Raw genomic sequence first — 17,720 nt, 5'->3', positions numbered from 1 at the left:
TCAATGCAGATACTACATTTTCTACTTTTTCCTCTACCTTTGATGATGAAAGCAAAAGCAAAAGAATAACAACAACAAGTCAGTGAAACACTGTGATATGACTCAGTGTCTGAGGCTGACTCCAAGCAATTACGCTGCTGATCCTAGCATTTGTCACTTGTACCTAAATCAGTGCCTAAAAGTCGCAATGTGCAGAAGCTGACAAATAGCTTCCTCTGTGCGTGCAACAGAATCAGGTAAAGCTCACTGGAAAGCTAAAGTATGAAGACTTTTTGCTATAGCCGTGGGACTCCTTAGTAGAGGAGACTGTGTAAATTCTCATTCAGAACAACGAATGGAAACATCAGGGACAGAAATGGCTTGCATCTTTTCCTGTCTAATACAAATCATGTCCTTACCTGCTTAAAAGGCTGCAGTAAGCATTCTTTGTATGTATGAAGTTGATTAAATGTCCCTCTGAGACTTCAATAAACAAGCCTACTAAAGCTGTCTGTTTACCCAGACAGAAAATAAGCTGCTCCATTAGAATTTCATGAGCTCATAAATGTTGCTGTCTAACAAGATGAGGTAGAAACCATTTCAAAAGGATTAATGTCTAAGCTTTCTGAATTAAAACTGCAACAGGTGTCAATTTTATATGCCTGTGTCTTACAAACAAATGTGACGTTACTCATTTGATTGATGATAGAGTAAAAGATTACATTTTCTTTTGTTTAAAAGAGTTCTCTTTTAAAAGTAAAAGGCATAATTTATCATACCATCATTTCTAAACCATTTCATAGTATTTTCTTAATTTAATTATGCCTAAATAAGATATGAGGAACTGAATTTTATAAAGGACATGTTTATAATGAGCATACCTTTGTATCTTTAAAGGTGACAAGAGGCACTTCTATGGTTTTATAAGTTGCAGTCAGATAAGAGACCCATTTTTATATATAAAGATACTATGTAAAACTTTTATAAGTTTAGTTTGCTGAAAAGTTCCTTAATGGACTTTCACTGCTGTTCGCAGTTAGCAAGTGAGGTGGAAAATACCTGCAGAAATAAGGGAAGGAGTCACGGCTGGAGTAGTAGGGATCACTTTTACAAGCTTTGTATGTTTACAAGAGCACTTCAATTCATGTGCCGCTCTGTTTTGGCAAATGATTGTGTGCCAGTCTGGTTGAGAGTAGGATTTAATATCTATGGTACTTCCAGCACATCCATACCTATGATCAAATATTTCTAGGGGTTCCTTTAAGGGTTTTTTGAGGTCTGCTCTGTGTTTCGTTCTGCCTGGTCAGCCTTGGATGGGCATCAGGCCATTTGTCCACAGTCTGACACAGCTTTCATGTGATGAGTACCATTTGAGGAAAATGTCTTCTACTCATGATTTACTTCAAAGCAAGAAGAGAGGGAGTATATAGATGAGACGGTTTATTAAACAAATAACTTCCAAAAAGTCATTGTAGCTACCCTAAACAAAGTCCAAATTTAGTTATTTATTAGATTAGCAATATAAATAAGCTAGAAGTGGAACCCTTGTCCTTCAGTCGGTTGTGGGATATAAAACATGGCCAGATTAATCCTTTGATCTGTATGCTGTATTTCTGAACCTTTTCCCTGTCCCCCACCAGAACATGGGGTACAACTTTTGGAGTCTCGGTGCTGCAGATCTGCCTTCACGCTACTTTCCACTGCTGACAGGGAGCGTGGAGCATTTGAGAAACTTTGCTGCAACTCTATTTGAAATCTCCATGGCTCACAATGCCTCTTGGCAGACTCCCAAATATTTAGCTTGAGGTATCATCCAGCTCGAGGCATGTAGTTTGAGGTAGTGTTTAGCTAGAGGTAGGTTTGATTGTAGTAGCCATGACATGGAGTGATAAAGGCAGGGGAGACTGGGGTGAAGCTAATATTTGAAAGAAGCTTTGACTACCTACAGATATAGAGAGAAAGCCAGCTATCAGAGCCATAGTGATTACTACTTCTTCATCATCTGAAAAGTGGCTGCTTTCCTGACCAAAGAATGAATTGCTAAGCTGACTAATATGACAAATGCTTGCTTTTGCTCGGAGGGGCAAAATAGCCACCCTGTGTTCTGATTTCTCTCCGCACATGGACATATTCTATGACAGATCCAGACTGAATTTCCACCAGTTATGCCTCATCCATGCTCCTTTCCACTGGATGCCAGCAGACTAAACACTTGTAAAGAACAGTGGGTCGGTGTTTGGCCTCACAGTGTGGGTTCAGGCTCTGTGTGCCCTGCAGGATCATCCGCAGGATGAACACCAAGCTAGCAGATGTGCGTAGTTTGGCATTCGACTTGATGTAAAGCTCCCTGAATAAATGAGAATCAGCTCAACAAAATCAAATCTGAATCTGATCTAATAACGACGTATGGTTTTCTCGGGAGCTGTTAGAGGCTAGCTTTACATAATGGCATGATTTTGCAGATGAAGAGATATCCTTTTAGGCAGGTACAGTGTTTTTCGGAGCCGTTAACGTGGGAATGCAGCTCATCTCTGAAACCAGTGGGAAAGAGCTCTGTAGTGCCTCTGTGCAGCTATGGTGCACATAGAGAGGGGAAAATATCGCAGGCTCTGTTTTGCTGGGGTATGGCATTCCCATCTGGCTCGCTCCTGTTGTTTGCTGGGCAGGTTAACTCCCCAGGAGGTAATTCCAGGGCTGCATGCCTCTCCTGCCACTCGAGCCTTGAAAGGCCAGAGAGCGGCTGCCAAGTGTGACAAGCCGAGAGCAGCAGTCGCACCCTAAGCGCGAGCTCCTCGCGCACTGCCCCGGCCTGCGTAGAGAGGCAGCCGCAGCCAGGCCACAGCGTGGGGCTTCAGAGCCCCTCATCGCGGCCGCTGCACCAGTGCAAGGCAGTCCCGTCCTTCGGACCCGCCGGGGCAGGGCAGCCCGAGGCACGTTTCACTGGACGCGGACAAAGGGAAAGGGACCGTTGAGTGCCGTGAGCATCTGTCTGCCTCGCAAAGGCGAACGCAAATCGGGTTTAGATCGACGTTGATCCCCCTTGGCTGGGATTAAACGCGCTCCCGGGCAAGGAAGGGCTCGGCCCCGGCGGGCCGCGGCTCCCCGCCACCTCCCTCAGCGGGCAGGCAGCGGGGCCGGCGGCCGGGCGGGGGCAGCTCTGCCCGCCCCCCGCAGCTGCCCGCCTCCTCGCAGCCCCCCGCAGCGCCCGCCCTGCCCTGCCCTGCCCTGCCCTGCCCTGCCCGCCTCCGGGGACGGCGTGAAGCCGCGGGAGTCTATAAAAAGCCCCGGGGGAGGCGAGGCGAGGCCGTCGTGCCGCGGCAGCCGCCGAGAGAGGTGCCGAGGCGTAGGCAGCGACACCATGGCCCAGTCCCTGTGGGGATACGACAGCGACAACGGTGAGGCGGGGGGGGGGGGCGCGGGGCCGCGGGCGGCGGCCGTTGGGGCGCGGCGGCCGTTGGGGCGCGGCGCGCGGCGGCCGTTGGGGCGGCGCCGCTGAGGCGGGCTGCCCGCGGCGGGGCTGAGCCGCCGGGTGCAGCGGGCTCTCCGGGCTCAGGCAGGGCTTTGCTGAGCTCAGGGCCCGGGATTTCAACCGGGTTTCCTCTGTCAGGTCGATATGGAGCCGAGGCCGGAGGTCAGAGCGGGAGAGACCCCTGAAATGCAGAGGTCAGCTCCGCAGGGGTCGGTGGCCTCCTGCCCTGTGAAGGGACAGGCAGGCCGTGGGTGGATGCTCCCAGCCAGGAGGCAGCGCTGACAGTCGTGGCTGCTTTATGGCCTTGCTGCAAGCAGGGGCCTGGCGGGATGTATCTGTGATATTCCCTTGCATTTCCACGTAGGACCTGCTCGCTGGCATGAAAACTACCCGTTTGCCAAAGGAGACAAGCAGTCGCCCATTGAAATCAATAGCAAGGAAGTGCGGCATGACTCGTCTCTTCCACCCTGGCATGCTAGTTATGATCCTGGTGCAGCTAAAACTATCCTGAACAACGGACGGACCTGCAGAGTTGTCTTTGATGACAGTTTTGATAGATCAGGTCAGTTTTTGTTTTGCTTTCGGGGAGTTTTTAGGATTAAAGGTTTGCTTGAAACCAAAACACATCCTGTAATTACTAGCCTACACAGGCTAGCAGAGAAAGACTGTTTAGGTATGGAAAAAGAAGTGGTCCAGGAGTTTCTTTTGGTGTATCCTGCCATTTTTAGATTCACCATGTGTGGGGCAGGGAGGCTGTAGCTGCAGGAACTGCTGTCAGATGCAGATTCAACTGGGAGAGGAGGCTGTTAATAGCAGATGAGCAGTATCCTTAACTCTGGGTTGGAAGGGGTTTCTCTTCCTCAGGTAACCGCCTTCAGAACGGACACAAAATCCCTAGGCTTTGTGCAAGATGAGAGGATTTCATCTGGAAGGGTTTAATATGCTTGCTCTGTTAGACACTGTGTAAGCACAAAACTCATATATTTCCGCTGACTTTGCTCATGGTTTCTTCTATTCTCAACAGTCAAGTTGATGATTACTTTGTTTGGCCATATGGCTGTTTCAGACCTGGAGATTTGCAACGGGACATTCTAGTGTATTTGAGTCCATGGTAACTTTCTCCAGGGGAGGTGTTGCACCCGCATGCAAGTTTTATCTTAGATATTACAGGGAAACGTCTACATGTTTGTCTTGATGTTTAGCTCCTTCTGGCTGTTTTTTCTAGTTCTGCAAGCATCTCTACTACTTATTTTATCACAGGAACATTAAATCACAAAAATCAGCCTTTGAACCTGGAACTTACTTCTGACAAAATCTCCTAAATCCTGTTGATGTGAGCAGTTACACAAACTTGAGGATTTACTGATTGTTCCAGGCAGGAGAAATTAATGATGTAGTCAAATCACCACTGCAGCTATAATTAACCTTAAGAATCTGCAAAGACCTATTTCCAATCTGCAAAGACCTATTTCCATCAATGCAGAAGGAAGCAACCAACTAAAAAGAACTGTTTGCAGCTCCTCTTACTTATAGGGGCCTTTTCTTGGCTTTTCCTGATGGTCATAGTTACCATGCTTGTTCAAACAGTGCTAGGCTTTTCTCTGTTTTTAAGCTGTCGCTAATTTTCATGATACAAATGCGTTCCCCCTCTCCGCATACCTACAGGCTACCTCTTCCTAAAGCAATGCTAAATCAAAAAACTTGAACCCTTTAGAAGGGTCCTTTAGAAGCCTGTTTTTCAGTTTCAGCTATTTCAATTCCTAAAGAAACTCTATACACTTGCAGCTATTTCAAATGCAGTGACTGTGCCCAACATCCAGTAAAGCCTAATATTAAATATGCCTGTGTACTATATAGTATGGTATTCTTATAACATATATACTATGTGAGCTATAACAATATCATCTGAAAATATAAATAGCCATATTATTTTTGATAGAACAAAGCAGCTACACAGAGCCCAAGCAAAATGCTGTAGACATATGGAGTTTTTAACTGAGTATAATCCACAGACCTAGACCTAAAGATACGAAAGGAAGTAATTGAAAGCAATCACATAAAAATCCATAGTGTTAGTCATCAGTCTTGTTTACTCTCCTACAAAGTACTACAAAAGCGTTACATCTATGTTCAGTGGGCTGCTTGCAGACGACGTAACTTAATGATTGTAGCAAACATCTATTTTGAAGGGCATTTCCAATACTGTCCAATAAGTGCTAGAAGCATTTAGATTATTTTGACTTAAACTCTGACATTTTATAATGATTCTTTTCCCCTCTACTTTGTAGAATTCAGTTATGAAAAGCTACGAAATGGTTTTGCTATTTTGGATCAGTCTTGCATCTCTAAGTCAAATTGTTCAAAACTTGGTTCCAGTGCTACATCAGTGCATAATTCTGAGTGCAGATGAGCAACATCAGCCTAAATGAAAAAGTAAATTCACAGTACCATATAATGTGAAGACATCTCAAGAGCACACACTATTGATCAGTCCTTTAGCAAGAAAGAAAGCAATCTAATCCATGGAAAACAGAGTTACTTTCCATTGTATTTTTCTGCCTGAGGTTTGCTGGCACTTGTGTTGGAGTTCTATTTTTGGTAAGCTATATAATTAGTGATGTATCTGCAGTATATTCCAAGATCGCTATAGTTTATCCTGATGAGCTCATTGTTTCCTTGGACTCCTCCGTTTACCGTTTCAGCTACCTGTTTTTGTTCCACATTGTGAAGACAGAATGCAAACTAAACTATTTGGGACAGGGACCATCTCATTGTTACGTATTTGTATGGTGCTTTAATGTCTATGACTGCAGTCTCTACACAGTGGCCTCAGACAATAATAAATAATAATAAATGACACTTTTAAAAAAAAACATGGAATGCTCCACCACAAGCACTGCATGAAATCTATGCCATATACTTTATTCAAAAGTGTAGAAAAGAAAACAGTTCTTTCATATTAGCCACTCACTAGGCATTTAATTCTGAAGTCAGAAGAAGTGTCTACCTGAAAAAAGCCTGGATGCTCTCAGATCATCGCAAATAGTTTGCATCTCTTCACGCATCTATGTTTGCACAAGTTTGGATGTGGTTACTGTTGTGTTACATTAACAGTGGGAAATATCTGATGTTTTTAGTATTTAAATTTTCCTGGTTCACCGTAGGCATTGACCTTAACGTATGTTCAGAAAAGGTTTCCGTACCACATGTATCATAACATATATAATTTTCAAGTAAAAATTATGAGTGAAGGTTGTTTTCTTTTCCCCACAAGATAGTACCACATTTGCATCACAGAGTACTCAAAGCCACAAACTGCAGCTTTTTTCCATTCTGCTGGTGTTTCAAGCCTATGAAACCGTGTCACAGCTCTTTCTATTTATAGAAATTCCTGAATGTGTGCAAGAGTAGGAAGGAGATCAATGCATTTCAAGCCAATACAAACGTCAAAAACGTGATGAAGCAAAGTGATTATGAACCTTCTCACATGACAATTCTGCTCTGTCATCTTTACAGCTTCCTAAAGGCTGAGACTTTTAGACAGAGGCTGCTCAAGGGAATACTGTTGGAGAAAGACCCTGATTTTGCCAAGCTTGGTGCTGCCTTTTCTGTAAATCATCTTCCCTCCATTCCCTGTACTCCCTACCACCCCATCTGCTCCTGTTACTAACTTTCTGCAGGCTGCTGGATAGAAGTTTAGGGCTGAAACCTTCCATAGAAATGTGTCTCTTTGGAGTTAGCTCCTGATTACAATGTTTAATATTTCTGAAGAACTGCATGAGACAGCATTTCACACACGTTCTATTGCGTCTCTTTATTGGCTTCTGTGATGACAGCAGCTGAGGCTGAGTACTAGTCACAGGTCTGATTTTAGTTGGGAAAAGAAATCTAGCTTAAACATAGCCTTTTATTTTGATCTAACTACATGGAAAATTGTGAGTGTTAAAAACTGGATTATTTTTTATACTGGAGAGATCTGCAGACCATCAAGAAGTGCTGTTTCTAAAGATTAGCTTGTATTTGAGCTTTGGAAAGGGCCATCAGTAAGAAATCATTGCTAAAACAATTTCCAACTCCGATATTGATTTGTTTTGTAAATAGGTATATCAGATGAATTCAGCTCTTGAAAGAAGCTTCCAGCTTCCCATTGAATCCAGCGTGAGATGGCCAGCAAATACTTCTGAAAATTTGGGCCTTAGCATAGTCTATGCCTTATTTTTTCCTCAACTGAAAGTGAAACAAGGAGGATGATGATAATGATGTGACATACTTCATATCTTCCATAGAAGGCTTTCCATAATATCAAGTTTGTTATATTTATTTATGTATTAACAAACTAGAGAAACTGCATGCCCAAAACGCATCAGTGCTCTGTTTCAGCCCCCCAATGGCTGTGACATGTGCCAACTAGAAAGAGAAACTGCAAAGTTAAGCCTTTTGTTCCATGCCTAGCATATCATTTATCTGTAAGTATTCCAACACGTCTGATATCAAGAATTAATTTGAGACTATTGGGCACAAAAGCATTTAAGTATAGTTTTATTGTTAACTTTGAAATTCCAAGCTATTGCTAGAAGTTGAAATTCAAATTTCGTTTTAACAAAGTCTCCTGGGGCTGCAGTTGTGAACTGGGTTATCAGCTTTCTGCATAAGGAAACTCATTTCGTTCCTGCTTAGGTAATAAATGAAAAGTATATTTGAGAGGTTATCCTCTCTGCAGACTCTGCTCAAAAGAATCCCAAAAGTGGAAAAAGCAGATGAGATAATTAGAAAGTCACAGTAGAGGTAAACCATTAGACCTATGTGTGGTCAGCACTACTTGGCTGAGAACATCAAATAGTAGCTTCTTAATTTATGCCTTGCTGGCAGCAGTGTTCAGTGTGGCCTGCAACTTTTGCCTACACTTTCCTAACTCATTTGTTTTCAACTTCCTTCTCTTCCCTCACTTCAGGAAATAGATCTTTTATTTTTAGAAGGAGCAGACTATGCTGTAAACATGTCTGAACTTTAAAAGGTACACTATTCATGGAATATAGGTACATTTCAAGGCACTGCAGTGCACGACACTTTTGGGTTAATTTCAGAGCCCTAATCCCAAACACTTCACCAAAGAACATTTCCTTGAAAAGGAGAAGCTGCTAATAGATTCCTTCTCTCCCCTATCAGGAACTCTAATGCCTCTTGCTAGAGGAAAGGGGCTTGTGTGCCAATTGGCGTTTCATTCTGTGCTTGAGTCACAGCCTGTTTTACAGTTTTGAAAGTGAATAGTACTGTCCTGAGCAATAATGGCATTCAGGCCCAGTCTTGTAAAGTGGTGAGTGTTGTCACTCCCACTGCAATCAGCTGGATTTACAAGAGGTGCTCCACACTTTTGAAGTATGGATCCCTATTCAGTAAATGTGTGTCACCATTTTGTAGGCTAGTGTTGATGTAGATTATCAATTGCAGTGCTGAGAGGTGGGCCACTCTCAGGAGCCTACAGGCTGCGTCAGCTTCACTTGCACTGGGGTTCCTCTGATGACCATGGCTCAGAACATGTTATAGATGGGGTGAAATATGCAGCAGAGGTAGGACTTGTTTTTGATAGTACTATGTGGTACTAACTGGTATTTAACTGATTGTGTGTCTGAACAAATTAACTATTCTCCCTTTGCAAGTATTTATTTGTTTTGTTTTTTCTAAATTCCATGGTAAAACTTGTGAATATTCATCAGTGCGCACTGGGATAAATTGTATCTGCCAACAAGCTTGCCTTTGCAAACATATACTAACATGGAATTTGCTTCTTTGAGCAAGACTTTTTGCTGTTTTCTGGAGTGTTTTAAAAATATTTGTGACAAAATGATCTGTTATTTCCAAATAGGGAGCTGTGTTTTTTGCTGTTTTTTTGGCTACTAGCAGTTTCTGGTATGGCTTGAATTACTAAGTTAGTTTCAGGAAGCGTTACTGATGAAGAGAAACTTGCTAAAAAGCACATTTCAGTAAGCTATTCAAAATTAGATCTGCTTTAAAATTCAGAGTGGTAAGGAGTATCTTCTAGTTTCTAAGCATCTGTGCTTTCAAATCTCTGTATTTATTTTCAGGAACTGTGGTTAAACAGATATTTTATGTTTTTGGATGCAAACTACTGGACTGTTGTCCAAAATTACTAAAATTAATGGCTGGTTTGGGCCTTGAAGACGACTTTGGGCAACAAATATGAGTGAATTCACTAGTGATGAAAGTGAATTACTAATAAATGTTACCTCCTTCCCCCATATTATCTGAAAATACGCTCAAAATACATACCTCTGTCCGTGAAAAGTCTGCAGCAGTGTTTTCCTATTATACAATCACCTGTAGTGTCTATGTGCAGAGCTTACAGGGACTCTGCCCACCTCTCATAGGGAAAAATGTTGGCAGATATTTTGCAGGGTCTGTGGACACAAATGTTGCGGAGATAACTGTGGGTGATGCTTTTGTTTTTTTTCTGTGTGTCTTAGCCACAGCCAAACTGCATTAATATTTTACTTTCTCTTGCTGACTGAATGGACAAATTCTGCTTCCTCAAGCTATTTCTTAGTTACTTCAAGCAGAGAGTATTTACTTTGCTTTTGTTTGCAGTACTCTGGCATTTATAGACAAGAGGAAGAATCCCTGGAATGTATGAAACTGCTAGAACACAACCAAAGCTGTATGGCTACCGTACCTTTATCCTTGAAAATGATACTTTTATCTGCAACAGAAAAGAAACAGAGCAACAATTAGTTAACATTCGGGGAAAATTATTTTGTTGTTATTTTAAGTAATTGTGACTATTTCAAAAAAAAAAATTAAAAATTTGCCTTTAGACTCCTATTGTATGGCATTATATTCCAGACACTACTTATGCTGAGATTCCACGCAGCTGGTTGCAGCTATGTACAGGAGCAAGAGATTTCCTGGAAGGAGATGTAAAAACTTGAAATACTTCCTGAAAGTACAGCATTGTTAAACGTAGAAATGAGAAAGATATACCAGGTTGCTGCTTCTACTCCTTCCAGTGCAATGTGCAAAGAGTAGTTAGAAATGCAAAACGATACCATATGCACTGCATACAAGCCAGTGTAAATCCTTGAGCTTATATCTGCATAACCTGATAATCTAAGAATCTACTTGCGATGAAGTGCATGTCAGTAGGTATTCCTGCATTGCATGTGTGCATGTCACACGCATGGGTTAAACTGTTCACAGTTGAATTGTCTGATTAATTTTTAAAACTGGTAAATTCAATTTTCCATCTTTTATGTTTCAATTGAATACGAAGTGATGCTCGTAGAAAATATTGAGGACGTGGAAGCATGGGAACAGGAATAAGAAACATTTATGATTGTTTCCTTGTTCATATCCATTTCTTTACTTACTGTGTACTGAAAACTTTTCTCAATATAATGTAACGGTTTGTAAGATTGGGCTGTTGGCAATTTCTTACATTTACAACTGAGCTTTTATTGCTTTTTAGTTACATATGGTGCACTGGAACCCAAAACATGGTAACTTTGTAGGAGCTTTGAAACAACCTGATGGTGTGGCTGTTGTGGGCATTTTTCTGAAAGTAAGTGACAAGTATTTGGTCTTTGTATATTTTTCTATACTCTTCATCTTTTTCTAGTTTGGGGGAAAATGTTTCCATTGTTCTTCCCAGCACTGTATTGTTTTACAGCAAAACATTCAACAGTGCTTCTGTCTGTGTGCTGACAGAAGTCACGCATGTCCTTTGGGCCCTCCAGATTCCATGCACCTCAGATTCCATTCAGAGTAGACTTCTGACACTGTTCATAACAGTGGCACATTTCATGGGTGGTATTGAACAAGAGGCGCACAGTGTTAAGCCTGAGGCAGTTGCTTACTTTGTCACTGATAGTTTAGCAACTCTGCAATGTGATGTGAACTGAGCATGGGGGCAGGGGCAGAGAGTCTACGTAGGAAGAGTGTTTCTTCCTGCCTTTTGTCTGCTAACAGCTGTTGTATCTACTTGTCAGCAAGGTTACCTTGGGTGATTCACTTACTTGGGTTTTGGCTGATCCCCACATGAGCTGGGAATGAAAAGGAATTCAAGGAACTGCTCCAAAGAAACAGAGTACCTCAAAGAACTGATTGTAAAAGGAGTTCACTGAAAAAATGAAAATCTCGAAATACAGCAGGTTAATTAAAATTAAAAAATACAGATATTTTACAACTGATTTTTTTTAATATAACAGAAGGAAAGCAATCCTAGCATCAAATCTGAAAATTGTTAAGGACATGAGAAAACATTAACAGACAGACAACCTAATAGGGATAAATTAGCCAGATTTCAGCTCTGTAGCTTTAGAGAAATCAGGTCTCATTGTACCTGCAGGTGGGAACTTCAGCCTGAACACAATGTTGGAATCAGTGTCAGGGAATAGCCCTCCTTTTATTGTTTAATCACTAGTAAGTTGCATTTGTACAAATATAGCAAGTGGATGTAATTAATTTTGCCACCCTGTCCCTGGACACACACTACAGCCAGTGCTTTTTTAATTCTGTTACACTGTGATTAGCTGAACCAGCCTGTCCTTTTTTATGTATGTGGTTACTTTAGACTGATAGAAGTCAAAAGTTCAGCACTTGTACATATTCTCACCTATGCCTATATCGTTTGATTATTCTTCCTTTGTTGTCTCTTTTGATCTATTTTAGGCTAAAGCCTTACCTTATAAAATACAACTTAGAAAGTATAAAATTGTGTTTCTATTAACCATGCTAAGGCCAGCTAAAATGTCCACAAAAGTAAGTGGTATCACTACATCTTCTCTGGCCTTCTTTTCCCATTTCCTCCTTCCTATTTGGACTAGGAGCAGTTTTACTCTGTTTTTGTTGTGTTCCATGACTGGTTTTGTATTGCGGGGACAGACATTGAATTCTCTACTCAAGAATTTAATGTGTTATGTAACAAGACACAGCAACAAAAGCACGTCTTATACATGCTGTGTTTACTCTTCTTGGATGCAGAGCCATGTCAAAGCTTTTGGAGACATTCAGTGTTGTGAACAGAAGTAGAAAGTGACCTTGTACCATGAGGGGGCCCTGACAGGAATCTCATCATATGTTTTATATTGAGTCTGGTCTGATTGTGTATGTTCTGCAGAATGTTCTAAGTATCTGCAGGAACTCCAGCTCTTCAGACTATCCCTAACTACTCGGTTGTGTTGAGTAACTATACGTGATGCAGTGGTTGTGGACTGTTTTCAAACCAGGAGCCTGGGGCTAAGTCCTGTGTGGTCTAAATGACACTGCCTGGGTAGGCAGTTTGTTGCTCAGACAGTGGGAGATGCCTTACAGAGTCTTTCAGTACATTTCTGAATTACAAAAACCAGTTACTTGAGTCTGTTATTTAGCATGGCCTTTTAGCAGACATCATTTTGTGCCAGTCTTTACAAGATGTTCTGAGAATACTGCTGCCTAACTTGACAGATGGGATATACTGAATTCATTTTTCATACTGTGGAACATGGTGAAAAAATGCAGTACTTGTACTCTGCGTTACAGGTTGGAAGCACTCCCAAACCAGAGATGAAGAGAATTCTTGAAGAAATTGATAACATTAAGACCAAGGTATCAGAATGCTTTTTTATGATGTCATATAGTTGAAAGCAACAGAAACAGAAATCAGAAGTTCAAAGTCACTCATCTTGATACTGTTCGGGTACCTAAGAGTAGCACCAGAGGATACAGTGAATTGTGGAGCAGGATTGTTTCTTTTATTTAAGTAAACATATAACTTCTCACTTCTGGAAGTATGCTGTAGTTGTAGCACACCAGCCCTTACTTTTATTCCACGTGACCCAAAAGTAAAAGAAAATGTTGATAATCCCTTATGAATTTTTGAAGGCATGGGAAACAGAAGAATGTAACAGTGAATTTGCTTTGTCCTGCATAATTCATTTTGTAGTTTCTTTTTATATGTTGATGGAATCAGTGTCAGTTATTACAGGGCAGATGCCTGATAGGAAGAAAAGAAGTTGAGCTCTTGGTCTTGATATTTAATTACTTCCTCTATAATAACATAGATACTGATATCTTTTAAGATGGCTGTCCTTAGATTTACTGCAGAGATTTATTTTGTCTTTATTTAAGGGGAAAGAGGCTCCTTTTCAGCACTTTGATCCATCAATTCTTTTTCCCAAATCTCGAGACTACTGGACCTACCATGGCTCATTCACTACACCCCCTTGTGAGGAGTGCATCACTTGGATTCTCTTGAGGGAGCCCATTGAAGTCAGCCCAGACCAGGTAAACTCCGACTAGTTCTGCTACTCCTTTTCCTGTTCTCAGTGGTCTCTCACTGTGATTGTGTGATAATTTGCCAGCTGTATGTTACCTTACAGAAGAGGTGTGTAGGATGATGATGGTCCTATGGTGACTTACAATTTTAGAATCCTGCTAATGCTGCAGGCTTGCTGATAGTAGTTGTTCTGAGCACCCATCCTTTTTGCAGATTGCAGCCCGTTTGCAGCCATATGGTGGCATACCGGCCTCAGGAGTTGGTATGGCACTATACTGTTGTAGGAAGACTGAATTCACCTAGAAGTTATTGTGAGAGTCTCTTTCTATTGAAAATATAAGTAACAGAACCTTTAAAACATTCTCATTGCCTCCCATGGATGCAACGTGCTCTATACTCTACTATGTTCTGAATACAACGTGCTGTTAATCTGACATTTCAGATTGTTAATCCAGTTGATGAACTTCTGCAGACTAGCTGTTCCTATTAGACTGCTTTGTGCACACTTAAACTTGCTTCCACCTTCATGGATGAACATATTTCCACAAGTGATCTAATTGAAATTCATCTGGGTCAAAAAAGAGGCACTTACCTTTTTTCTACACTGAGTCTGGCTCAACAGAAAATCCAGAAAAGTCTAGGCAAGGGTCAGATGATCTTCTGTTCTGTGGATGAAGGCTGTAAAGATCCACAGAAACTGTGCTAGACACTGGGCTGCAGTGACCTCTACCAGTCATGCTTATCATTGTGTAAGAAAATTCCTCTTTTCTTCCCTAGTTTGTTCCAGGCATAAGGGTCCACATTGCTTTCAGATTAATTCCTGCTGACAGTTTGATTTTGCTTCCTTGCAGATGGCAAAGCTCCGTAGCCTTTCCAAGAACCCTGAGAATGAACCTGTGAGCCCACTGGTTGATAACTGGCGCCCACCTCAGCCTGTGAAGGGCAGGATGGTGAGAGCCTCGTTCAAGTAAAGCTCCTGCTGAACCAGAGTGAGAAAATCCCTGCATCCCAAAGCATAGTTAGCTTTTATCCTCTACTGCTTTTCATCTGGATCCAGATCTGTGTTTCTGAGTCTGAAATTGAGTGGTGAAACATGACAGATCACTGCATTTTTAAAGCAGAAAAAATACTGTATAAAAGTACTAACCTTAACATGGAAATGTGGGATATATGTGATTCTTTATCACAAATGCTAATGTATTTGTAATAACGTCACTTCTCTGCCATATGATCTTGGAAGAAAAGTGGGCTCAGTTTCAATATTTCAAATAAGGAAATAACTTCAAAGGAAATGTAGTAAAGGCAGAAAAATGAACCAGTAGTTTAGGAAAGTAGTTTAACAGTGGATCAACAGTACATAGACATGAGGTGAAGTGCCTGTCCCTACAGTATCTTTAGTAGTGATCTTCCTCAGATACCCCACCTCCATCATGAACATCTGAAGAATGAATTCCCCTTTAACAAACCACCAGCTCTTGCTCACAGCTTGTTATCTAAGATTTGTATTCTGGAGATAACAGCCAGGCATACTCAGCTTTTGTGTGTGAAGAAGAGATACCTTGTTGTCATTTCTGTATTTGCAATCTTTGCCATGTTTTGCTGTTGCTCATTGGTATTTTCTTGTTTCCCTGCTGCTGTTGCTTCACCCATCCAGCCATAGAGCACTGCTGGTATCATGTTACCTTGTACTTTGTATAACAGCTGTTGGATTGCTGGGGCAGGGGGATGCCTTTCTTTTGCTGCTTTGACTGTTTTACTTCTCAGGATGACACATTTCAGCTTTGGTGCTGTGATGTCTGTGTGGATTTTGGCTTTCTACATCTTAGTCTACATAATAGTGATTTCACCCATTAGGAATTCCGTTGCATGTGGAGAGAGGCTTTGCTGGTGACTCGTATTTTTTATGTTTTCCCTGCTACTAACAATCCAGGTTAAGTCACCTGAGTGTTTACTGTGTCTCTGAGTGGATGGAGACTTTAAGCTCTGTTTAAGTCTGTTTAGCCCTGTTACTTTCTGGGGAAACAGTCCAGCTGACCTATAGGATGCAAGCAAAGAATCGCTGGCAGACAGGAACATCTAAATCATCTTTCCCTGTCCTTCACCATGTCAACTTTAACAGTTTAGCATGCTCCCTAAGCAGCGTAACACAAGTGCCATTGAGATTAACCCCACATTCAGAGTGCGTGAGTAAAGATCTGCTACGTTATATTCACCATCAGGGTAATTATTCATTGTCCTACATACAGGAGATTGAGTGGTCAGAGGTGTCCTGGTAGCTAAAGCTCCTGCAAATGAAGTTTCTTGGATTCTCTGTCTTCCTCTAACTCTTCAATTGGTGGCAGAGGGAGTTCCTCTGGGAGACCTTGCCACATATGTGTTTACAGCAACATTCATAAGGAATATGTCAAAGGATGAAAAAAGCAGGGTTACAAATGGCCAAAACAGGCACTTTCCAGTTTTCCTTCACCATTTCACTTCTCACCTTTACTAGGAAAAAAGTGTTCCACTAATGAAATGGGCAATATTGGCCAAATTATGCTGTTATTACCCGTACAATTCAGTGAGGATTCAGGAGTGAAACTGAGGGCAGAATCTAATCCTTTGTATTAATTTAGAAAGGATCAAAGAGTTGTTGAATTCCCATTGATAATTAGTATTTCAATTTATTAGAAGCATATCTTACTTAGTATTGAGCAGCTTCATTTTTAGTTAAAGTTTAGTGAAGTTCATGTTAGCAGAAAGCATTGAGTCTAGTTAAAAATGTTTTAGCATTGGCTTATTCATATCAGATCAACTTTTGATTTTTATTAGTGTAGCACTTGCAAAAATATTAAGTCTGTTAGATCTTCTTTAATCTCCCAAATCTCTTATATCTTCTCAATACATAAAAATGTTTCTACAGAAAGCTCATAAACAGCATTTTTTAAAACTATGCTCTATGCTATGTCTTACTTTTAAAATTTCTTCTGATATTTATGTGCAGTTGATCTTGGTGTCAAGGAAACTTCTACACAAGTATATGAGACCAGATTTTGAATCTTTCTATCTGAAAGCCATTGACTGTGATGTTTTAATTTCTTCTTATCGGGACAATAAAACAGGATTGTTTGCCTGCAATTGAAGTAACAGCTTTTGTGTCTTCAGAGAAACAATAAATTAATTTATGTAAAAAAAAAAAAATGATTTTTTTGGCTTTCTTTCTAATGTTGAGTGATGACAAAGTAACAAGAACTTGCTAGAAAACCTTGTTATATATCCTTGCAATGTACAGATAGATAGACACACTAGTAATGGCCCATCTAGCTGTTGGAGTTTATTTTAATAACCCATCATGGTTTCTGTGTATCCAGTAAAACAGCTCCTCAAAAATGAGACATCGGATAAAACATATTTGCCCTGTTGCATCTGTTTTCAGATACAAAAGAAATATTTATGTCAGGTCAGGGGACACACTCTCCTGCATCTTCCCAAAATTCATATATTCATAAATGATCTCCCTGAATATCACTAACCTGGATTTAAATTCTCTTTTTTTGCAAGAAGCATATGGAACAATTAGTTGAAATGTTACATCCTTCTGAAATTTCCTGATTCAATTATACTTTAACTACACAAATGAAATTTGTTAAAGTGAAATAATACCTTAATTTCCCAGATACTGTGCTGTTACTGCCCACAAAATCAGATTCTGAATGCAATTTACTTTCTTTTCATCTTTTCCCTTTTGTTTCTGACTTGCAAAATAGGCACAAGTGAATTAACTACTGACATAGTCGTTGTGGTCCCAGCCCTAAACACATGGTTTATATGTTGACACAAAGGAAGCAATTACCTGAAATTTGTATTATTCCCCCATACTTTTGCTCTCATTCCATTCTGTCTCTGGATTTACTATTACTGCTCAAAATAATATTATTGCTGATACGGTTTAGACTTTCACTTTTTCTCTTGGGAGTACAAAGCAGTTTTGTCCCATCGTCTTTCTCCCTTTGAAGAATGGATTCC

The 17,720-nt window shown here is 40.9% G+C and overlaps 1 protein-coding gene across 1 annotated transcript; it reads left to right on the top strand.

Annotated features, from left to right (window-relative positions):
- The first annotated feature begins 3,266 nt into the window (after window positions 1–3,266).
- LOC104143950 (carbonic anhydrase 3) lies at window positions 3,267–16,882 on the top strand. Its single transcript, XM_068933114.1, has 7 exons — window positions 3,267–3,374; window positions 3,813–4,010; window positions 8,897–9,015; window positions 10,929–11,021; window positions 12,980–13,045; window positions 13,568–13,723; window positions 14,567–16,882. The coding sequence occupies exons 1-7, from the start codon at window positions 3,338–3,340 to the stop codon at window positions 14,684–14,686; spliced, it is 789 nt and encodes a 262-aa protein (XP_068789215.1). The 5' UTR covers window positions 3,267–3,337; the 3' UTR covers window positions 14,687–16,882.
- Window positions 16,883–17,720: the final 838 nt, after the last annotated feature.

This window comes from Struthio camelus, chromosome 2 (genome assembly GCF_040807025.1).
Source record: "Struthio camelus isolate bStrCam1 chromosome 2, bStrCam1.hap1, whole genome shotgun sequence".
Taxonomy (NCBI): Eukaryota; Metazoa; Chordata; class Aves; order Struthioniformes; family Struthionidae; genus Struthio; species Struthio camelus.
The sequence above is the reverse complement of the archived record's forward strand: the minus strand, read 5'-3'. Positions and strand labels throughout refer to the sequence as shown.